The following is a 24,080-nucleotide window of genomic DNA, read 5'->3' on the forward strand; positions in this document are numbered from 1 at the left end:
TCCGGGAGAGAATGTGTTAATTTCTTCTTTCTTGCGGCCATTCACAGGTGGACAGGGTCAGGATGTTTCCCTAAATTCACAAAGGCACTTTGATTTAACATTCAGGCAGAGGGGCAGGGTTCCCCAAGGCAGGCCATTGTGCATAGACAGTATCCTTTTAGTGAACAAAAGCTATGGGAAGCAAAGGTTAAAGTAAAAGGAACAGATCCAACATGTAGTCAGATTTGGCTCTTGCCTGCAACATGTCCGATAGAGGAGGATGGTCCTGAGGTTTGAATGGGCAGAACGGATCCCCATGACTCTTGCATCAAGAAGCCTCTTGGAGCCTTAGAGGGCTGGGACAGGGAGGGTGGGGGGTCGTCGCTGGAGGGAGGGAATATGGGGGTATGTGTATAAATACAGCTAATTGACTTTGGTGTACCTCAAAAACTGGTACAAGAGTGTAAAGCAATTATATTCCAATAAAGAGCCTAAAAAAAAAAAAAAAAAAAAAGCCTCTTGGAGACAGGAAGGTGAAGAAAGGAGACTGTCACTTCTTGAAAAATAACGTTTAAGTGAAATCTCCACCGAGGGCAGGAATCTGCAGATCAGATAGCATTTAAGAAAATTTGCCAACTCCTTAAACTGGGTTTAGATTTTTTGGTTTTCAAGAATATTGGTTGTCCTTTGGACAAGTTTGTGTACTTGCCAACGGTTGTCCACAGTTATCCCCAAGATTTTAAGAAGAGTGAGAAAAATTGTCTTTACCTTACACCAGGTTGTGGGCAAAATGTTGCTTTGCCATTCCAGTAAACAAGGAATGTTCTGATCATCAAGACATCAGCCACTGCAGCTGCCCCCAATGGTGCACCCTCAGGGGATTCAGGGTGGAGAAAAACAGGATACTGGCCCTGGATAGTTAAGATGCAGGTCAAAGGAATAAAGTCAATGAGCCTAGACTCTTGTAACTTCCCATACTTAGAAGGGCACTAAGATCATTAATGTGCGATGTCTGGGGGTTTTTTGTGTGTGTGGTTAGCAGTAATCTTTTGCCATTTGACTATAGGGTTTGTTTTGTTTTGTTTTCAGCAAACTCCTATGTATCCTGACTCCTCCCTTACCCCTTTGGAACAGTTCCTCAGAGCTATCTGAGAGACTGCCATCCCAGGCTATAGTCCTCAGTAAGGCCGCTGAATAAAATATAACTCTCAACTTTTAGGTTGTGGATTTTTTTTTCAGTCAACAAGGGGTAGAGAGAGATCAAAGGTCACCAGGCTTAACATAGCAAAGCCAGCAGCGGATGTTTCTGCTGCACCTCCTGCGGTGTTAGGGTCTAAATAACTCAGACTTTGGGAAACACCTGCTGTGGGTTATTTCATCTAGTAAAGTCCATGAGGTAGGAGAGGAATGGCTCCTAAGATGGGTGAGACCCAATGGTTAGGGGACTGAATTTCTTATGTAGTAAAGGTATCAGAATTCAGGAGCAGTTAGAAAATGTCCTCCACTGAGGGTGGAAGAAAAATGGACCCCAGGACAAAGCAGTGATCTCGGGTGGCCTCAGCCTGCGGCTGCTTCAAGCAGGATTTCAGTTCCCAGCCAGTGATTGAGGTCAGGTCACGGCAGTGAGAGTGCTGAATCCTAGCCACTAGGCCAGTGGTCAGTGACAAGGTCTTGACCCTACGACTTTGCAGAAAAGAATTCCCACAAAGACAGAAAGTAGTGAAACAAGTAAAGTACTTATTAGGAGAAAAAAAAAGTGACCGGTACGTGTGGATAGACACACTGGCAGGCTCAGAGGAAGAGTTGCGCCCTCATGGTAGTTTGAATCACTTTTATGGGGTATTTCTTCTGGGTTTCCTTTGGCCAATCATTTTGATTTGCCTGGTTCGAAGTCCATACTTGGTGTACTCGGGATTTTCCCATGTGTGCATGCACATCTCTTAGCCAAGATGGATTCTACCAAAGAGGCCTATCGGTAGACCTAACATCTCTTAGCATCACTCCCATTTTGACCTCCAAGGGGCCTTTCTGTGCATGTGTAGTTGGGGAGGTCTCCTGACTTCGAGAATGAGGAATATATGGTCTCATATCTTCTATTTGGGCAGGGCCCAGCCTCCTCTCTTAATTGTCCTGTTATTTGCAACTGATAGTATCAGTCCACAGAGAAAGAACTCCAACTGTTTGCCTGTCTCCTGCCTCAGCAGGAAAGTGGAACATGCCCCTCAACTGTTCTATCAGCTCTGTTTCCTTGAATTCTAAGGATATATATTTATGCTGAGTAACCCCTTTATAATGGTTTTTTTCCTGCAATGGAATCTCCCATGGTCATTGTACAGGTAGGAGCTGTTTCACATGTGCCTCCTTGTACAGTTAGGGGAGGCAATAGGACAGGCAGGAGTGGGAAGCCAAGCCACAGAGGCAGGAGGATGGAGCCTTTCCTGTGCTTGGGACTGTTTTCCTCCATCATGTCACTTTTTGATATACTAATAGATACCTTGCTTGGTTCCAGAAAAGTATCCACATCATGCTAAGCTATCCTTACTTTTCTCACCCACTAACTTGGAATCCCGAGAGTGGAAACTCTCTTCTGTCATCACCTAGTACCACCTGGCATTCAATCAACGTTTAAAAAGAAAAACCAACCAACCAACCAACCCAACAAAAAACAGGGAATAATATATTTCCCTTTATTTAGTTTCAGATAATTAAACAAGAACAAAGAGAACCAATAAAGACCGTTAACTATGTTGTGATTATATAAATGCAGATTTACTTGTGTCCTTCTATTATACATGTTATGCTCCTGAGCAATTAAACTAATATTGAAGGAACTTTCGGGTTAATGTAACATTTAGGTGATTAAATATGCTTTCACATTACGTGCTGTTACCAAAGATATCCGTTTATTCAAAACAAAGCGACTGAAAATAAAACCTAAAAGGAAAAAAAAAAGGCGGTGGCTCCTCCTCCAGACCCCCCTCCCCCCCACGGCGGGATGACTGGGAGGGACCGCGCCCTCCCCCGAGACGCTGTCCTTGCGGCGCCGCAGGCTGGCCGGAGCATCCTCCTCGGAGGGGACCTCGCTACCGCGGCGCCCTGGTGACTTCGAGCCGCCGCAGCCTTCCCGGGGGGCCCATCCCGGGCCGGGGCGGGGCGCCAGCCACAGCCACGTGTGCCCGCCCCGCAGCGCCGCGCACCCGCCGCCTTCCTAGGGCTCGCCTGAGGCCCGCCCGCGCCGCCCCGAGCGCCTCGGAGGAGGCTTGTCCCCGCTCGCCCGCCGTACCGCGCGGCCCCGCGGAGGGCAGGGCGCGCGGCCGACATGGGCGAGACCATGTCCCGGAGGCTTAAGTTGCAGCTGGGCGGGGACGCAGATATGGAAGAGCGGGCGTTCCCCAACCCTTTCCCGGACTACGAGGTCGCCGCCGCCGTGTCGGCCGAGGAGCCGCCATGTGCTCGCCCCCCGCTCATCCCCGATGAGCTCGGCCTCCCTTTCCACAGCGACGGGAGGGTGAGTCGGCGGCTGGGGCCGGGGCCCCGCCAGGCGGGGCGGGAGAGGGGGGCGCCGGCGGTGGTAGCGTCCACCGGCCACCCCCCCTCGCCGTGCGGACGTCACCCGCCCGCGCCGCGGGGACGTCACCCGCCCGCGTCGCGCGCTGCCTCGGGGCCTAGGCTTGGGTCCCGCCGCGGGGGAGTCCGGGGGCGCGGGAGGCTCAGCCGGGGGCGGCGGGCTGTGCGGCCGCGGGCAGCTCTGCGCGCTTTTCGCTGGTGCAGAGCTGCGGTTCTTCCCGGACGAGGTAGCCCTGGAAGGTTGTGGACCTCTGCGTTGTTAGCCGCTTTCCCCCTGCTAGGCGCCTCCCGGCCCCCTTGAAATACGCTCTTTCGGGGCGCTCGGGAGTGCGGGCCAGGGCTCCGCTGGTGTCGGTGGACGTGCAGATTTGTGTACCGTCGAGGGCCCGCCCCCAGAGCTGCAAAAAGGTGCCCGCTGACTGCCAGTTGGTACTTTTCCTGAGGCCGAGTTTATCGTCAGGCCTGGCCCCGGGTTCCCTGCCCTTGGAATTTATGGCTTGGGAACCGCAAGCGGGAGGCATTGTTCATACGCAGTAGTGTCACGTGAATGAGTCGGCTATGTGCGCCCAGGAGTTGGAAGTGGTATCTGTGAGCAGACTAACTTGGTAGGGGGAAAGTGGACAGGAAGGAACACGTGAATATTTGCACAGCTGTACTTGTTTGCTAAAACCACACGTTCACTGGTTAGGTTATTGTGTTTCCACTGATCTCTGTTCCAACTTCCACTTTACCTCCCTTGCTCCGCACGTATTTTATATTTGGAAAGGTATGAGTTCGCCCAAATTAAGGCAGTTTAAAAAATTTTTTTTATTAGGTGTCTATTTTATGCATGTTAGCATATGTCTGTCAACCCCAATCTCCCAATTCATCCCACCACCACCACCCTCCAAGGCAGTTTTGAAAGGACTGTTGGTCTGAATATGGAATCTTAGGCAAGTGACTTCTCTAAACTCTCTTTTCTTGTATGTGATTAAAAACTGGAGAATAGTTCCTAACTCACAGGGATGTTAGCGATTGGATTAAAGTATATAAGATGGTCTGTTAAACTGCCTTATGTGGTACCTAGTAGGCCCTCAGTAAATGCATCCTCCTTCTTCCCCTTGAAAACTCCATCCTCATGGTTTAGAATACGTGTCAGTATTGATTTTTCTCTAGATTTCTTTTGTTTTCACATACATTTGTCTTATATTTGTGACTTAGTGCCTAAATCCTTTGTGGTAAAAGTAAACCTTTGGCAAACATTTAAAAAAATCTGTCATTTGTACGTATTACCAATTGCTATCTCAATACTGACTGTCCTTAGAGTAAGGAGGCTACTGCAATTTAAAGATGAGTGAAAGGAACTTCTGACCACTATTTGAGTCTCCCTGAGGACAGTAAAGAGGTGAGAACAGTTGAGTTTCATTTTTTATCTCAGAGAAGGAGATAAACACTGGTTCTGAAATTACATTTTTTTCTTTTTAACCTTTATATCTGGTAAACATAATTTTGATCTCAACTACATACCAAACTGGCTTATGTAAAAGAAAATTAAACCACAAATAACCAATGGAGCTTGTGATATTTCTGTGCAATGAAACAATTAAAATAAGTCAGGGTGGGGACCCATCCGTGGTTGTTGTTATATGCTAAAGGAAAGGGGAAGTGTTCTTTCATGTTCTTGAACACGAAAATGAGGGCACATTAAAGGGAGAGAGGGATATTTGATTTTAAAAGGTGGAAATGAAACAGAGCAGGACCCTATAGTCGGCATCCCCCCCACCCCAGGCCCATGTCCTCAGCGCACCTTTTGTCTGTAGAAAAACTTTAGCCAAAGAATAAGTTGAATCAGAGAAGTGAGAAAATGCAAAAGTAAAGAAAAGCAATCAAACAGGACAAAGTAATAATAGTTTAGTCATTTAACAAAGTGAAGGACTTTTAGTTCCTTCTCAAGGGCTGTAGATAATATTCTGAGCCATATCCTTTGAGCTGTTTTGTAGGTACTTACCCCCACCAGTTGGAAGAAGTTAACTACATGATGACTAGCCTGTATCTATGAAATAAGCTGCCACAATTCTGCAAACTGACGTCAAAGAAATGGGGACAAACCGACCCTGGAACTGAAGACTAAGTGTACTTCAAACAGTCAAGGTTATGCTTATTAGCCCCCTGCATGACCAAGTTCAAGATGGCTGTCAGAGCTGACTGTGCTGTTTCTGCATGTAGCCCTATCCTTCCACTTATACACCCCTGAAACTCACCTCTAAAAGCTCTTATCCACTGGTTGTCAGTTGGGGACTCAGCCTTTGAACAGAAGTCCTCCCCACCCTCCTCCCGGTTTGCCAGCCTCCAAAATAAAGCAAACTTTCCTTTCCACCAACCTTGCCTCTTGAGTATTGGTTTTAGAGTGGTGAGCAGCCAAACTCCACTTTTGGTAACAGAAAGAATGCTTAGGTTTAGGGAAATCGTAAAATAAAATGAATGTGAATTAAGTTCCACTGTCTTCTGTATTGATGATGTAATAATCTGTATGATTGACAGGTTATTACATTTTAAATTCTTAGAATATTAAGAATGTAATTAAAATATAAGTTGTCATGCAGTTATAGAGGAAAGAGTTGAGGACACGGGGTGGGGGGTGAAGGGGAAGCTGGGATGAAGCGAGAGAAGAGTATTGACATATATACACTACCAAATGTAAAACAGATAGCTAGTAGGAAACTGCTGCATAAAACAGGGAGATCAACTTGATGATGGGTGATGACTTAGAGAGATAGGATAGGGAGGGTGAGGGAGTCTCAGGAGGGAGGGGATATGAGGTATATGTATAAATACAGATGATTCACTTTGTTGTACAGCAAAAACTGGCACAACAATTTAAAGAAATTATATTCCAATAAAGAGCTTTAAAAACAAAGGCAAAAAAAAAAAAATAAGTTGTCAAACTATGCATTTGATTTGATAAGACATGAAGTTTCATGAAAATGAGGGTGTTATGGGTTGAATTGTGTCTCCTCAAAAGATGACATCCTAACCACTGGAACTTCAGAATGTGACATTTGGGAATAAGCTTATGTTAGATGTAATTAGTTAAGATAAGATCATACTGGAGTAGGGTAGGCTCTTAATCTAACATAACTGGTGTCCTTAGAAGAGAGACAGAGACACACAAGGAGAGAAAAGATGGCCATATAATGATGGGGGCAGAGATTAGAGCGTTGCATTCGTAAGCCAAGGAATATCAGAGATTGCTAGCAAACACCAGAAGCTAGAAGAGGCAAGGAAGGATCCTGCCCAGAGTCTCAGAGGGAACATAGCTCTGCCAACCCTTGATTTTGAACTTATGGCCTCGAGAACTGTGAGACTAGATTTCTGGTGTTTTAAGCCACTCAACTTGTTTTGACACCCTAGAAACTAATACAGAGTATAATGTGTAAGTCAGTAATTGAGGAATAGTTTTATCGTGATGGTGTGTGCCCTTAGTGAGAAAAGATTACATAAAATCTACCAACACAATAACTTTATTACTAAATATTCTTTAAGTCATTTATTTGATCTCATTTACGTGAGCTGTGTTTATGTTGTGGTGCAATCAATGGATAAAATTCACCTCGAATTCTAAAACCAGATCAAGTCTACTTCACTGAATTATGTTTCTGTAAGTAGGCTTTTGTAACATTTTGACAACATTGGTCCAAATATTATGAAAAGCAGTGGACCAATGTAATAGCTGTTTTTTGTTTTTTAAATCATGGAAGGTATCTGAAGTCGACACTATTGGCTACTTCTCTAATAACCATTTCTTCCCTTTTTACTTGATTTTGTTGTGGCCATGAACTTCAGGAGCTGAATCATGGTTAATCTACACCAGTGTTTCTCAAAGAGTGCTTCTCTGATGAGCAGCATCAGCTTTATTTGCTGTATCATCAGGGATACACTGAGAAGATAGAAAGCACACAGTGATTTGATAGGGAAAGTTTACTATAAAGAATTATTACTAACCATAAAGAGATTGGAGTAATGAGAGATTGCCTCATAAGTAAAGAGAACCCTAAAGAATATAGGAATAGCTGATATGAGGAGCAGCCCCATTCCTAGGGCTAAGAGGGCACTGTTATTATCTGTTGCTATGTAATAAGTGATCCCCCAAACTTAAAAATTTAATGAAAATTTATTATCTCACATGGTTTCTGAGGGTCGGGAATGCAGTTGCTATAGCTTAAAGCGCTGTTGGTTGGTTGTGATTGGTTGTCCTTAGGTTTTGATTTTATAACCTGGAGGCATTTATAGGCTTAGGTTTTGGTTTGCTTATGTAGGTCACCTAGGCAATACAGCCACCTTAGCCTAATGGTCTCCTTGTTTAATTAATTTAACAATATCCCCCTTTTGGTCATGCTCTCATTCATGAGAGATTGATCTCAAATTGCATATAAGCACCACCCTCAGTCACCAACAGAGTTAAGTTGCTCTTGTCATGTGAAACTCAAAGGTTATGGTGTCAGGTCCATGGAAGAATTGTTTTTGCTGTTCATCTCGTTGTTCACTTGTTTCTGTTTCTCCAAGAGCAGTGATACCATCTGATGTACTGCTGATGGCTGTGAACACGCGTTTAAGACGGCTAAGAGATTAGAGCCCACCAGGGAGACTCTGATGACTACTATTAGGAGGATAACACCAAGAGACTGAAGACTAGTCCTTAGCCCGGGTCCCCATGAACCAAACCAGTTGGTATCAAATAAATCAAAGAATATACCTGAAGTGGCTTACTTGCTACAGTATCAAAGATGTTGATCCAGGTACAGTGGGAGGTATTTGCACACTCGTCCTTGTTCAGCCAGTAAGTGATCTAAGCAATTCTGTTATCTAGAACCACCTTAGCAAAAAAGCCTAGCAGCTCTTGTGCAGCTATGGCCTTGGCAGTAGCTTCAGTGATAGTTGCCAGAGTTAAGGAGCATTATCTTCTTGTGCATTAGCAGAGAGAAAAAGCAAGTAGTGAAAAGGCAAAAGGAATAAAGGTTTTTATATTGGAGATGAAGATCTTGTTCTGGAATCTTGGGAGATGCCATCTGCTTCTGGGGAGGAACCTCCTTGGTCAATTTCATTTTAGATTTCCAGCTGGTGTGCAGTTCCTTGCAAGAGTCTAGAGGAGCCCTTTTAATTGAGGGATGTGAACGCAAGGTTCAAGGCCCTGAAATTTGGCTGCCATCTGGGTTTAAGGAGGAACTGGCATGGTCCCCTCAAGGGAGTTCAAAGGCAGTCTTTGTTCTTAGTGATTCCAAATCAGAAAGGTGGGAAAAAATTGGAAATATTATTGACAGTTTGGAGAGTCATGGCTAGGTATTTAAAGAAACTAGAAGAATTCAGGATCCAGTCAAATTCATAGGTATATAACCTCAAAGACAATGAACAGGACTAAAATCTGATGTGCACAAGGTTGTATTACAATTTTCTACTGAAACGTAATTTTTTTCCTCTACAATCACCCTCATTTCTATTAAAGATAATCAAAGTAAGGCTAATTTGTTTGCAAAACAAGTCATCTCATTAAACTTGGCCTGTTTTAATGAGGGGACTGTGGGGGCTGCCAAGGGTGTCCTTTGATTTTCTCTTCTGACAGTGGAACTGGTAAAGATAAACTGAGGCATATTACAAATGTTGAGTTCAGTGAGCACAAATTGATTTGAATCAGGCAGTGCCAAACTGCAAGTGGTCAGGAGCACTTTTCCAGTAGGAGCCAGGGGAACAATGCGGGGGTTAGGGGCACCAACCCTCTGAACAGTGGAATGTCCCCATAACTTAATTGTGCATAGGTGGTTCCTCTGAACTGAAATTCTTCTGTATCCGTGGTTCCTCATCCATGGCATCAACCCACCAGGGAGTGTGTGGTACTGTAGTATTTTACTGCGTGCAGGTGGACCTGAGCAGTTCAAACCGTCTTGTTTAAGGGTCAACTGTGTAGAAAAAGTGTGGAAGCAAAGCAAGGACCTTCTTGATTTGGTATAGCCTAATTAGTCTGTTTGTGGTTGGTTGTCCTTGGTGTTTTGATTTCATAACCCTGAGGCATCTAGAGGCTTGAATTTTGGTTTGCTTGCTTAAACTTCCAGGGCCTTAGAGGTGCCTCCGTCCAGAGACCTCTGCTAGTGAATCTAACAGTGGGGCTTTGCCAGGCTAAGGGAGAGCTCTTGGTGAAGAGAAAGGCAAGGAGTAGAATCTGACTGCAGCGGTGGGAGCATGAACACTGGGTGGTAATGAGGCTGTAAAGGTAGATGGGGGCCAATTCTGAAGGCCTTGATGGGTCCTAAGGATTTTAAAACTTTTTCCATATGAAAATGAAGATAAAGAGAATTTTTACTTGGAATCTATAACTTGGCATTATCTTGAGCTGTTGAAAATGCTTCACTTTATACTTTTTCACTTAATTTTCTATATTTTTGTTTGACAGTGTGTTTTTCACTTCAAAATTTGTTTGTCATAATATATCATGGAAACATAAAGAAATAGCACTCTTCAGATGAGCTAAATGGGGGTGAAGAGGGAATATATACTCTACAGCCTTTCTCCTCAAAGTGAGATTTGTGGACCCACAACTTCAGCCTTTCCTGAATGGTTGTTAGAAGGTATAGCTTCCACCCTACACCTAAAGAACCGGAATCTGCCTTTAACCAGATTCCCAAGCCAGAGGGGCCGTATGCCCATTCTGTTGGAGGAGTACTGCTCTACAGCTTGTTGAATTATCTTTTAATATGAACTTAATCTCCAGCCAGTTTTTCCATATCCTCCTGATATGGAAAGATATTGACATAAAAAGATAATGGGAAGATTATATAGGGGCAACTACTAAATATTGCAAATCAACATTTCCCATCAATTGGTAATAACGTGGAGTAGGTGAGAACTTGGATAGACCTGGGTTAACTCCTGCTTTTCTGCCACATGTTAGCTATAGACTTTGGGCAAGTAATTTGGGCAATGATAGTATCTTCCTAATAGGTTATGACTATGTAATTAGTTAATGCATAGAACAATGCCCGTTAACACAGGATAATACTATTTATCTCATCAGCTTGTAGTAAAGGGTTAACTTGAAAAAGTAATTGACATTCTTAATATAATATTGTGGTAATATAATACACTGGCTGAAAGTTTATAATAGCATAGTTTTAAGTATAACCCATTCCTTATCAGGTTGTTATGGTGTTTAAGTTAGTACATTTAGAGCACTCAAAACATACCTATATTGTTACAATTAGTACCTTGTTACACATAGTTACTAATACATAGGTAAGTAATTTAAAGAGTTCAGTTAATGATAGCTATTAGCATTATTATATATCCTATTTTTTGTTTCTATAGCATAAAATTTGATAAAAATTTTCTCAAAAGTTTATATCTCTAGTGGAATATAGAAACACATTGCATATCCTTTACTTTTTCCTTCTTAGAGAAATGCTTACTCTTGTGCCTTTTCCTGCTGAGGAAAATGTAGCCAAACATGCAATATTCATACAGGTGTGTTCTCAGATTGTCAACAGTTCTCAGATTTCTAAATTCCATACCATACTTTCCTCACTCTCATGTCTGCAGTGGGGTTACTAACACGCCTGCTGATGGTGGGGAAGGTGAGAAAGGATTATTGGATGTTGGGAAGTCAGCTAAACTCTCTGCCCACAGTTCTGTTAACTCATGTTGTTTTCATTCGGGCCTCGACAGAATTGAAAATTGCTATGTATCATGACATGGGTCTTCAGATTCACATGCTTATGCTTGAACCCTCAAACAGGAGCTCTGAAGGTTTAACGCATGGTTAGCCACGGCCGACTGAGATTCATTTTTGTTTCTCTTGCCTACTTTACTCTTTGAGACAGGAATTTTTTCCTCTCTGTGTTTGAATCATTATTATTATTTTTAAAACTATCTCCACACTTGATACTGAGCTAGGACAAAATAGATACTCAGTGAATGTTTGTTGAATGAATAAATGTATTGAAATAAAAAACTTATTGTTTTATTAGAATCATTTTTATATATTATTTAATAGCATCATTTTATTTTTAAAATCTCTCCTGTATTTAGAATGTTATTTGAGTCATGATCTAGGTCCTCTAGACAATCTCCTAAGCTGATATAAGACTGTGTACTATACTTCATGTGTGTCCCAGGTGAGGCCTATGTTCTGTAGGGCCACCTAGGAATCTGCTAGGGCCAGAGTAGGTTTTGAGCAAATTTCACTTGAATAGAATTGAATATAGAAAACTGAGTTTCCTTTTCAGAAAATGTTTCTCTTCCATAGATTTTAGCTAATACCATGCAGCAATTGTTTAAGCAAAAATGAAACCTAACTTTTCACTGAGAGCTTTCCAAAAATAAATATAATTTGACCACAAAGTCCCACTATCCTTGTGTTAAGTATAATTATGTATGCTTTGAGTCCTTTTAATGTTTATTAATATGCCATCAGTAAGCAGTTGTCCTTGATTCTTTATTGCAATTATAAACTTTTTTATGGTTAGGAGATATATATATATATATATATATATATATATATATCCCCTAGAGAGTATACACAGCAGGTTATCAATTTATTTTTATGACACAAAATAAATATATCAGAATTGGACAGATGTGTGTTTAGGATATGTAGTCTAGAATATTTTCTATTAAAAGTATTCTTGAGTTTGAAATAAGAAAAACAGAAACAGACCTGATTATGTAAATATATGCCTATTTTTAAAAGAATGAACTATTTCAAAAAAAACAAAAAAAAACAAAACAAAAAAAAGAATGAACTATTTTCACACATCTAAGCAAACAGCATTTCCTTGACACATTCAGTATAGTTAAGGATCCTTCTTCTGTTTATTGAAAATACTACTTGTGAAGGTAGATGTTCCCCCACCATCTAATTCTTTACTGTCAAAACATACAACTTTTTTCCCCCTTTTCTCCTTTAGTAATTCACTTTGATGGTAATGATTGGGGTACTTTTACTTATTCATTTTTGTTTGAAAATAGAGTGTTGGAAAACACCAAGCCCACCTACTTCATATGTGTAAACTGTCACAGAGCATCTTCCCCTGGGAAATCTGAGTTTACGAAATGCACTTTCCTCAGGACTAGGATTTCTGCAATTATGTTGGTCTTTCTCTCATATTTTTTGTATTATGGTATAAGATGGCTGCTGTAGTCCCAGATTTCTTGTCCAAATTTACAACAGGACAAAGGGAGAAAAGGGAAGGGAGTACCAGCTGTATCTTTGTCTTTTATCAAGAAAAATGAGAACCTTCTGTACCAGGGCTCAAACCCCTGGAAGGGGTTGCACTAGAAGACTTGCACTTATATCTCACTGGTTAGAACTGTGTCACATGGCTGGCCCTGGTCATAAGTCTGGGAAAGCAAGTAGCCCTTCTAGGGTTGGATGCATTGCTGCTCTGAATATAATCAGGATTCTGATAATGAGGAAGAAGGGTGTGGGAAATAAACATCGGCTAGGTACTACCTTATGGGTTCTGCCACACTAGGTTATGAAGAGGTAGTACTCCAGTTTTTTCCCTTCTCGTGAAAATTATTCTGCATCTCTTTGTTTAATGGTAGAAACCAAAGGTCAAGACACAGGAGGCTTAAATTACTAACTTGGAGTCAAAAAGTTATTAAACAGTTGAATGGAGAATCAGACAACTGTCCTCTTTGACACATAATAGCAGTACATGTTAATTCTGATCCATGAAAACAGGATGCCTTTCCATTTATTTATGTCTTCATTTTCTTTCATCAGATTCTTACAGTTTTCAGAGTACAGCTCTTTAACCTCTTTGGTAAAATGTATTCCTAAGTATTTTGTTGTTTTTGATGCTATAGTCATGAGATTGTTTTATTTATTTTTTCAGAGAGTTTGTTATGACTGTATAGAAACACAACTGATTTCTATATGTTGATTTTATATCCTGAAACTTTACTGAATTTGTTGATTAGTTCTATCATTTTTTGGTTGAGTCTTCAGGTTTTCTGTACATAAGATCCTTTCTGTAAACATAAACAGTTTTACTTCTTCTTTTCTGATTTGAATGCCTTTTATTTCTTTATCTTGCTTGCTTGCTCTAGCCAGGACTTCCAGTACTATGGTGAACAAGAGTTGTTAGAGTGGCACCCTTGTCTTGGTCCTGATTGTAGCAGAAAAGCTTTCAACCTTTCACCATTGAGTATGAAGTTGGCTATAGCCATATAGTATACGGCCTTTATTATGTTAAGGTGTGTTCCTTCTGTACCCAATTTGCTGAGGGTTTTATGATGGATTGTTGTATTTTGTCAAATGCTTTTTTCTGCATCTATTGAGGGGATCATATGATTTTTTATCTGTTGTCCTATTAACATATGATGTATCACATTTATTGATTTGCATATATTGAACCATTTTTTGTATCCCAAGGGTAAATCCCACTTGATCATGGTGTAAGATCCTTTTAGTGTATTTTTGAATTCAGTATGGTAATACCTTGTTGAGAATTTTTGCATCTGTAGTCATCAGGAATTTTGGTGTGTAGTTTTTGTTGATATAGTGTCCTTATCTGGCTTTGGTATCAGGATAATGCTGGTCTTGTATTTTGGGAGTGTTTCCTCCTCTTCAATTTTTTTGAAAAAGATTGGTGTTCATTATTCTTTAAATGTTTGTAAAATTCATCAGTGAAACCATCTTGTCTAGAGTTTTCCTTTTTGGAAGATTTTGGATAACTGATTCAATCTCCTTATCCATTATTGGTCTACTCATATTTTCTGTTTATTACTTTTGTTTTTTAATTTTTATTTATTTATTTGGCTGCACTGGGTCTTAGTTGCAGCACATGAGATCTTCGTTGTGGCATGCAGGATCTTTAGTTGTGGCATGTGGTATCTTTAGTTGCAGCATGTGAACTCTTTGTTTTGGCATGTGGAATCTAGTTCCTTGACCAAGGGTCAAACCCCGGCCCCCTACATTGGGAGGGTGGAGTCTTAGCCACTGGACCACCAGGGAAGTCCCTATTTCTTTCTTATTTTTTTTAAATTTATTTTTAAGTTTATTTATTTATTTATTTATTGGCTGCTTTGGGTCTTTGTTGCTGCACGAGGGATTTCCTAGTTGTGGTGAGCAGAGGCTACGCTTTGTTGTGGTGTGCAGGCTTCTCATTCTGGGAGTTTCTCTTGTTGCGGAACACGGGCTCTAGGCACGTGGGCTTCAGTAGTTGCAGCACATGGGCTCAATAGTTGTGGCTCATGGGCTCTAAAGCACAGGCTCAGTAGTTGTGGCTCACGGGCTTAGTTGTCCATGACATGTGGGATCTTCCTGGACCAGGGCTTGAACCCGTGTCTCCTGCATTGGCAGGCGGATTCTTAACCACTGCGCCACCAGGGAAGTCCTCCCTATTTATTTCTGATTTAGCCTTGGTTAGTTGTGTGTTTCCAGGAACTTATCCATGTTTTCAAGGTTATCCGTTTCATTGGCGTATAATTGTTCATAGTAGTCTCTCATGATCCTTGGAACAGTTGACCGTTGAACAACATGGGGGCTAATCTGCAAATAACTTATAGGCAGCCCTTTGTGTTCTCTAGTCCTCCACATCCCTAAATTCAACCAACCATGGACCATGTAGCACTGCAGTATTTACTACTGGAAAGTATCTACATATAAGTGGACCCATGCATTTCAGATCTGTGCTATTCAAGGGTCAACTCTATTTCTGTGTTATCACTTGTAATATCTCTTCTTTTGTTGCTGTTTTTATTTACTGATTCTTCTCTTTTTCTTAGTTTAGCTAAAGGTTTGTCAATTTTTTTTAAAAAATCTTTTTAAGAAACAGCTCTTAGGGACTTCCCTGGTGATCCAGTGGTTAAGACTCTGAGCTCCTAATGCAGGAGGGGCGGGTTCAATTCCTGGTTAGGGAACTAGATTTCCCATGCTGCAACTAAGAGCCTGCATTCTGCAACTAGAAGATCCTGCATATCGCAGCTAAAGATCCCGCATGTGGCAACAAAGACCCAGTGTGCTGCAACCAAGACCCGATGCAGCCAAATAAATAAATTAATATTAAAAATAAATTAATTAAAAACAGCTCTTAGTTTTGTTAATCTTTTCTAATATTTCTCTGGTTTCTGTTTCATGTATTTCTGCTGTGATCATTGTTATTTCCTTTCTTCTAACTTTTTGCTTGGTTTATTCTTTTTCTAGTTCCTTGAGGTATAAAGCTAGGTTACTTATTTAAGATCTTTCTTCTTCCTTACTATGGATATTTATCACTATAAACTTCCCTCTTAGAACTGCTTTTGTAGCATCCTACAGTTTTGGTAATATTGTGTTTCTGTTTTCATTTGTTTCAGAATATTGTTTGATTTCCCTTTTGATATCTTTGACTTGTTGGTTGTCCAGGAGTATGTTGTTTAATTTCCTCTTATATGTGGACTTTTCTCTTTCCTCTTGTTGGTTTCCATTTTTATACCAGTGTCAGTAGAGATACTTGGTATGATTTCAGTCATCTAAATTTGGTAAGACCTGTTCCGTGGCCTAGCATATGATCTATCCTTAAGACTGTTCTGTGTGTACTTGAGAAGAATGTATATTTTGTTGTTGTTTGATTGACTGTCTTATATATGTCTCTTGGGTTCATTTGGTTCAAGTCCAGTGTTTCCTTAGTGATTTTCTAACTGGATGACCTAGCCATTGCTGACAGTGTGGTATTGAAGTTCCCTATTATTGTCGTATTTTTGTCTGTTTCTCCCTTTAGCTCTGGTAGTATTTGCTTAATATATTTAGTTGCTCTGATGATGAGTGCACATGTATTCCAATTGTTAATGTCTTCTTCAAGAGCTGACCCCTTTATCTTCATATAATGACCGTTGTCTCTTGTGATTGTTTTTTACTTAAGGTCATTTTGTATGATATAAAAGAGAGCAGCTAGCCCTGCTCTCTTTTGGTTTCCACTTGTGGAATGTCTTTTTCCATCCTTTCACTTTGAGCCTATGTGTGTTCTTAAAGCTGAAGTGAGTCTTTTGTAGGCAGCGTATAGTTGGGTCTTTTTTAAATTCATCCAGCCATTTTTTGCCTTTTGATTAGAATTTCAATCTGTTTACATTTAGAGTGATTATGGATATGTAAGGACTTACTAGTGCCATCTTTTTAATTGCTTTCTGGCTGTTTTGTAGTTCTCTTATTCCTTTTGACTCTGGCTGGATTTCTTTGTGAATTGGTGATTTCCTACCATGGTATGTGTCTGATTCTCTTGTCTTTATCTTTTGGGAACCTACTCAGTTTTTTTCTTTGTGGTTATCATGAGATGCATAAAACATCTTGTAGCTATAATAGTCTATTTTACCCTGATAACAGCTTAGCTTTAATTGCCTACGAGACGTTGTCCCCTTTTATATTTTTTACGTCACAATTTGCCTCTTTTTATATTGTATATTCATTAGCAAATTATAGTAGCTATAGTTACTTTTGATATTCTAGTTCTAATCTTTATACTAGTGTTGTGTTAACACACCATCATATTACAGTGTTCTGAATTTGGCTATCTATTTATCTCTATCGTGGTGTGCTCCAAGGACAAAGAACAAGATAGATTCAAAGCGTCAATATTGCTGGAACAAAGAGTTACAGGACTCCTATCACTCTGTGCAATGCAACAGTTGCAATGTCCCAAAACTTTCCCAAGCAGCATGCCATGTCCCTTGCCCATCCCATATAAGGAAAGATATTTGTCCCATTTTTCTCCCGCTCAGCACACTAAAAGTATACATACTCTGCCCAGTCAGCAGATAACTGCAAGTTCCCTGGCTATAAAAATGGGCAAGCAACCCATGCTCAGGATCAGCTTTCCCTGGGTTCCAGGAAGTCAGCCCGCTGTTCTTGCAGCATCCCTTCTCTCTAATAAACTCTTATCTTCCTTGCATTCTGCTTTGTGTTTGGAAATTCTTTTCCAACCTGCACTCGAACCATGACATCTATCAGCGTACTTTTTATGTTTCATATTACTAGTTAGCCTCCTTTCATTTTAGCTTGAAGAACTTCTTTCAGCATTTCTTGTTAGACAGGTCTAGTGATGATGAATTACCTCAGCTTTTGTCTGGAAAAGTCTATTTCTCCTTCATTCCTGAAGGATAACTTTGCTACATGGAGTTTTTTTGTTTTTTGTTTTCTGTTTTTAATTTTTGGCTGTACCACATGGCATGTGGGATCTTAGTTCCCGAGCCAAGGATGAAACCCATGTCCCCTGCAGTAGAAGCACAGAGTCTTAACCACTGGATGCAAGGGAAGTCCCCACATAGGGTAGTTTTGATTTTTTTTTTCTTTCATCACATTGAATATATCATCCCACTCTCTCCTGGCCTGTAAGATTTCTGCTGAGAAATTCACTGATGTCCCACTGGAGGTTCCTTTGTAGGTTGCAGTCTTCTTTTTCTCCTGGTGTCTTTAGATTTCTCTGTTTATGTTTGATTTTTGATAGTTGTATTATAATGTAAAGACATTTAAGGAGAAGGACATTTTGGGTTGAAGTAATGGGGTAATCTGTTAATTAGCTTCATGATGTGCAAATCTCTTCCCAGGTTTGGAAAGTTCTCAGCCATTATTTCTTTTTCTTTTTCTTTTTTTTAATATATTTATTTATTTATTTATTTAATTGACTGTGTTGGGTCTTTTTTGCTGTGTGCAGGCTTTCTTCTTTTTTAGTTGTGGTGAGTGGGGGCTACTCTTCGTTGTGGTGCGCAGGCTCCTCATTGCCGTGGCTTCTCTTGTTGCAGAGCACGGGCTCTAGGCACATGGGCTTCAGTAGTTGCAGCACATGGGCTCAATAGTTGTGGCTCACGGGCTCTAAAGCACAGGCTCAATAGTTGTGGTGCACGGGCTTAGTTGTCCGTGGCATGTGGGATCTTCCTGGAGCAGGGATCGAACCTGTGTCCCCTGCGTTGGCAGGCGGATTCTCAACCACTGTGCCACCTAGGAAGCCCAGCCATTATTTCTTTAAATAAGTTTTCTGCCTCCTTTTCCCCTCACTTTTCCTTCTGGAACTCTAATGATTTGGATATTGGTTTTTTGAGGGTGTCTCATAGATCATGTAAGCTTTCTTCACTCTTTTTTATTCTTTTTTTTTTCTCTCTTCAGACTGGGTTCTTTCAAAGTTCCTGTCTATCCTGTTGATTCTATATTCTGTTTGGTCTGCCAGCTTTTGATGCTCTCTATTGCATTTTTCATTTCATTCATTAAATTCTTAAGCTCCAGAATTTCTGTTTGTTTTTTTTTCAGTGATTTCTATTTCTTTGTTAAATTTCTCATTTTTGTCACATACTGTTTCGGTTTTGTTTTTTTAAAGCTCTTTATTGGAGTATAATTGCTTTACACTGTTGTGCCCGTTTCTGCTGTACACCAGAGTGAATCAGCTGTATTTATACATATATCCCCATATCCCCTCCCTCCCGTGATTCCTTCCCACCCTCCCTATCCCACCCCTCTAAGTCATCACCCATCATTTAGTTGATCTCCCTGTGTTATGCAGCAGCTTCCCATTAGCTATCTATTTTACATTTGGTAGTGTATATATGTCAATGCTGCTCTCTCACTTAGTCCCAGCTTCCCCTTCACCCCCAATCCCACGTCCTCAAGTCCACTCTCTACATCTGCATCTTTATTCTTGCTCTGTCACTGGGTTCATCAGTACCGTTTTTTTTGAGATTCCATATATGTGAGTTAGCATATGGTATTTGTTTTTCTCTTTCTGGCTTACTTCACTCTGTATGACAAACTCTAGGTCCATCCACCTCACTACAAATAACTCAGTTTCATTCCTTTTTATGGCTGAATAATATTCCATTGTATATGTGTGCCACATCTTCTTTATTGATTCATCTGTTGATGGGCATTTAGGTTGCTTCCATGTCCTGGCTATTGTAAATAGTGCTGCAATGAACATTGTGGTACATGTTTCTTTTTGGATTATGGTTTCCTCGGAATATATGCCCAGTAGTGGGATTGTGGGGTCATATGATAGTTCTATTTTAATTTTTTAAGGAACCTCCATACTATTTTCCATAGTGACTGTATGTTTTTTCTTTATTTCATTGAATTGTCTTTCTGTGTTTTCTTGTAGCTCATTGAGTTTCCTTTTTTTTTAATTAATTTTTTTTATTGGCTACGGTGGGTCTTCGTTGCTGCATGTAGGGTTTCCCTAGTTGCGGAGAGCAGGGGCACTACTCTTCGTTGTGGTGCTCAGGCTTCTTATTGCAGTGGCTTTTCTTGTTGCAGAGCATGGTCTCTAGGTGCACAGGCTTCAGTAATTGTGGCACATGGGCTCAGTAGTTGTGGCGCATGGGCTTAGTTGCTCCGTGGCATGTGGAATCTTCCTGGACCAGGGCTTGAACCTGTGTCTCCTGCACTGGCAAGCAGATTCTTAACCACTGCACCACCAGCGAAGCCGTCATTGAGTTTCCTTAAAATAGCTATTTTGGGGACTTCCTAGGTGGCGCAGTGGTTGAGAATCTGCCTGCCAATGCAGGGAACACAGGTTTGATCCCTGATCTAGGAGGATTCCACATGCCACAGCGCAACTAAGCCCTTGTGCCACAGCTATTGAGCCTGTGTTCTGCAACTGTTGAAGGCCATGTGCCTGGAGCCTCTGCTCTGCAACAGGAGAAGCCACTGCAGTGAGGAGCCCATGCACCTCAATGAGGAGTGGCCCCCATTCACTGCAACTAGAGAAAGCCCATGTGCAGCAACAAAGACCCAATGCAGCCAATAAATAAATAAATAAAGATTTTTTAAAAAGCTGTTTTGAATTCTTTACTGTGTAAATACTAGATTTTCATGTCTTTAGGTTTGGTTACTGGAAGGTTATAGTGATCTTTTGGTGATGTCATGTGTCCTTGATTTTTCATGTTCCTGATAGAGTCCAAAACACACCAGGAGGAGCTATATTCCTTTAATGCCCTCTGGGAATCTTATATGCCACTCTCTGACTTGCTCCCTCTCCCTAGGCATGGCCTGCCTCTGTAATGCTCTGGCTGCATTATGAGAAATGAGAGAAATAGGTCTCTTTGGCAGAGTCCCGCAGAGATTTAGAAACCAAGCACTCACTCCGTGGCTCTCCCTTTCCCCTGCAGGAGAAATCATGGGCCCTCTATTTAGCCAGTATACCTCTACATTAGGTGATGTTGGCAGGGACAACCTGTTCCTCTTACCCACTCCAGTGCATCCAAACTCCTTTTTTAATTTTCCTTCCAGTGGAGTGTTGGTACTTCTGTGGAAGTCTGGACTTCCACAAAGGCTGTCTCAGCTGAAGGTGATTGCCGAAGTCACTGTTCTGCCTGTACTCCCAGACTGCAGCTCAGGGTCTGGCACCAGTTCAGTCTCCTAGAGGTTTCACAGCTGATGCTGAAGTCTGTCTGCTTGTTTCCTAATGCTCTAGTGGGCTGTATTTGCTGTGGGTCCCTTGGTGTAAGATGCTGGGTTCCACAACTCACACACAGGCACTTCTGTGTGTGGATGGGTGCCTAATTTTTGTTGTCAAAGGGGAGAACGAAAACACTGGATGTGTTATACCACCATGATGCTTGACATTACCCTGATTTAGGTTTTAATATTTATACTTATTAATTTTATCCTGAATGTACACAAGAGGTTTCTGGATCAGAGATTTCTTATTTACCAGGCAGAAAACAACCAGTGAGTGGTTCCCTGAGTCTCAGGTCTTACCTCTGGGGCAGTGAAAGCCACATCAGATGTCCTACATAAAGTCTGTATTATAGGCAAAGAATGAAGAAAAATAAGTTTTCTGTGCTTTGTATAAAATGTCCTACATACAGAAAAACTGTATTATCAGCAAAGAATGAAGAAAAATAAGTTTTCTTCCCTTTCTGAGAGTTTCATTGGAAGTATCAAAGTCTTTGGAATGTACATAAATCTGTGAAAAGACAGGCCGTTTGCCTTCAGTTCTTTAACTGGGAAGTGTCTCCCTGCTCCAGATTCTCATCCCCTTTGAAATGTAGACACATCCCTCCAGGGTTAAGTAAAGCTCTCTGAAGCTTTCACAGTGTACACTATTGTAACTTAATTCCTAAGATTGCTTTTAGTCCAGAATGCCAAATTTCAGTAAAATTTGTCCTGAAAGCCCTAAGTGTACAGTAACATAAAGTCTGTTCCACAGAGGGACGTTTCTTTATGATAAAATGTGTCTGGAAGACATAACAGTCCTAAATTTGTCTATGCCAAATAACAAAACTACAAGTACACTAAAGGGGGGAGAAAAGGAGAATTAAAGGGAGAAACAGACAATTTCACAATCACAACTGGAGATTTTAATACACTTCAGCAATTGATGTAGCAACTAGAGTTTTCAAAAATCATCAAAGGCAGAAAAACCTGGACAGCACTGTCAACTACATGTTTAAGAATACTGGTAAATTTTCCTTGAGAAAGATCACCAGCAGTGAATGAGAATACCTGTTTCCTTAGCTCCTAGAAGGCTTGGGACTTAATATTTTTAAATGTTTTTATTATTTGTTAATCTGATAGGCAAACCATAGTATTTGTGCTTATTTGCATTTCATTAATTGCTAAGTGACTGAACATTTTTGCATATGCTTGTCTTTTGCTTTTTTTTCTTTTTATAAGGTACATTGATACTTTTAGGTGTATTTCTGCATTGTTATATAGTCTTCTTTTATTTGTAATATTTTATATTGCACATATTTCCCCCTGGTCATTGACTTTTTTTTTTCTCTTTAATACCTTTTAATAAAATTGTATTACTTTTTTTCTACTGTGGTCTGATGCATTCTTTGCTACACCTATTCTTAGGTGCTTAATATTTCTTGGGGATATTATAACTGTCATACAACTATTATTATTACATTTTCTTCTTCCTTGTTGCCTGTGCTTAGAAAAGTAATTGATTTTTTTTAAGAACTTTTATTGAGATACTGCTAACAGACAATAAACAGCATATATTTAGAGTGTGCAATTTGGTATCCCAATCTCCCAATTCATCCCCGCCCAACCCTCCCTGCTTTTCCCACTTGGTGTCCCTGTGTTTGTATTCTACATCTGTGTCTCTGTTTCTGCCTTGCATTTCCTCTTTCATAGTTGTTAGCATTTGCCTTATGTATTGAGGTGCTCCTATATTGGGTGCATATATATTTATAATTGTTATCTCCTCTTCTTGTCATTGACTTTTAAACCATCTTATGTTCTTTAACTTAAAGAAGTTAAAATGTTTGTGTAGTCAGATCCATCTCTTTCCTCTTTTTTTTTTTCTTTTTTGGTTTATTGCTTTGATTTCTGCAACTTATTTTTTGTGATTCTACAGTACTTATGACTTAGAGTCCATATAGGGCATTTTCTCATTTTAAAACTTACCTTGTAAAACCAAGGTAGACTCCCCTCCAACCCATGAAGCATTAAAATGAGCCAGGTAATATAATTTCTGTCTGTTTTTACAGCTTAGACTGTTAGTTGAAGTATTTACTACAACATTGTCCTATTCTTGTGTAATTTAATTTTCTATCTTCTTTTGGCTCTCAGATTATCAGTAATTTCACAAGGCGGATCCAGACCAAAATTAAAGATCTTCTACAGCAAATGGAAGAAGGGCTGAAGACAGCTGATCCACATGATTGCTCTGCTTATACTGGTTGGACAGGTAAGACTATGGGATGTAAGTACTTGATATGTTTTATTTTTTGATTGTAAGAATTTTTTTTCTTTTAAAATGACAAAGCTTTATACCTTTTAAAGGAAGTCTTGAACTATCTTCATTGATGAGATGCTTGTAATTTTATTTCTAAAGAATTTCTTTCTGCCTGAAGTTTGAATGTCGTATGAAGTTAGAATGTCATATTTTTGTAACATTAATTATCTGACCTAATATATGGCTGTTTTTGAAAATGTGTAGTAAGAGCAAACTTGCTCTTAGGTCAGTTTTTTTGTTTGCTTTTGTGTCTCTGATCTTTCTGACAAGTTGTATTTTTGTGATTTCTCTGGCCCCATATGTATGAACGATTTAACCTACGTTTTGTACTTAATTAAATCATTTGTACACATAAAGAGTTTGATTTTGATAATAATAATTAAAGCAACCAGTAATATATATTCATATCTAAAAACTTAATTTCAAAATTAATTTCAAAATTAATCTTTACATTCTTTTTATTATTTTACCATGTAGCCATAACATTGTCATAGCTATTTAGGGAATATAAAAGAAATGAGACAGACCTTGTTCTGAGGGATTAGATTTCAGTATGGTTGTTGCCAGTGACAATTCACATATAAATTTATAGCCTTTTCTTGCTAAATTTTTATAGTTTAATCAGTAAACAGTATGGACACAAGTGTACATGTTGGAGTCACCAAGAACTGGCAGTTGTTTTTGCAGGGCACACCCAAACATGATGGCCCTGATCGTTTTTTATTATTTGTGTTTATATTTGTACTCATTTATGTGATACTTTATTTATTATTTGCCTATTATGAATACACTATTACATAGTGACATTAGAATTGAATTTCTCAAATTTTTATACCTAGACAGACATGGAACTAG

The 24,080-nt window shown here is 40.2% G+C and overlaps 1 protein-coding gene across 4 annotated transcripts in view; it reads left to right on the forward strand.

Annotated features, from left to right (window-relative positions):
- The first annotated feature begins 3,004 nt into the window (after positions 1-3,004).
- LANCL2 (LanC like glutathione S-transferase 2) overlaps positions 3,005-24,080 on the forward strand; it is a 60,833-nt gene continuing 39,757 nt past the window's right edge. For 2 of the 4 annotated variants that reach the window (XM_057731402.1, XM_057731406.1), the window contains exons 1-2: positions 3,081-3,487; positions 23,060-23,192. In XM_057731402.1, coding sequence (XP_057587385.1) covers positions 3,299-3,487; positions 23,060-23,192 — 322 coding nt within the window. In that variant the 5' untranslated portion in view covers positions 3,081-3,298. Of the gene's footprint in view, positions 3,488-23,059; positions 23,193-24,080 lie in introns of all 4 variants that reach the window. The other 2 variants (XM_057731404.1, XM_057731405.1) reach the window with 2 other exon arrangements.

The sequence above is a fragment of the Hippopotamus amphibius genome, chromosome 4 (genome assembly GCF_030028045.1).
Source record: "Hippopotamus amphibius kiboko isolate mHipAmp2 chromosome 4, mHipAmp2.hap2, whole genome shotgun sequence".
NCBI classification, from domain to species: Eukaryota; Metazoa; Chordata; class Mammalia; order Artiodactyla; family Hippopotamidae; genus Hippopotamus; species Hippopotamus amphibius.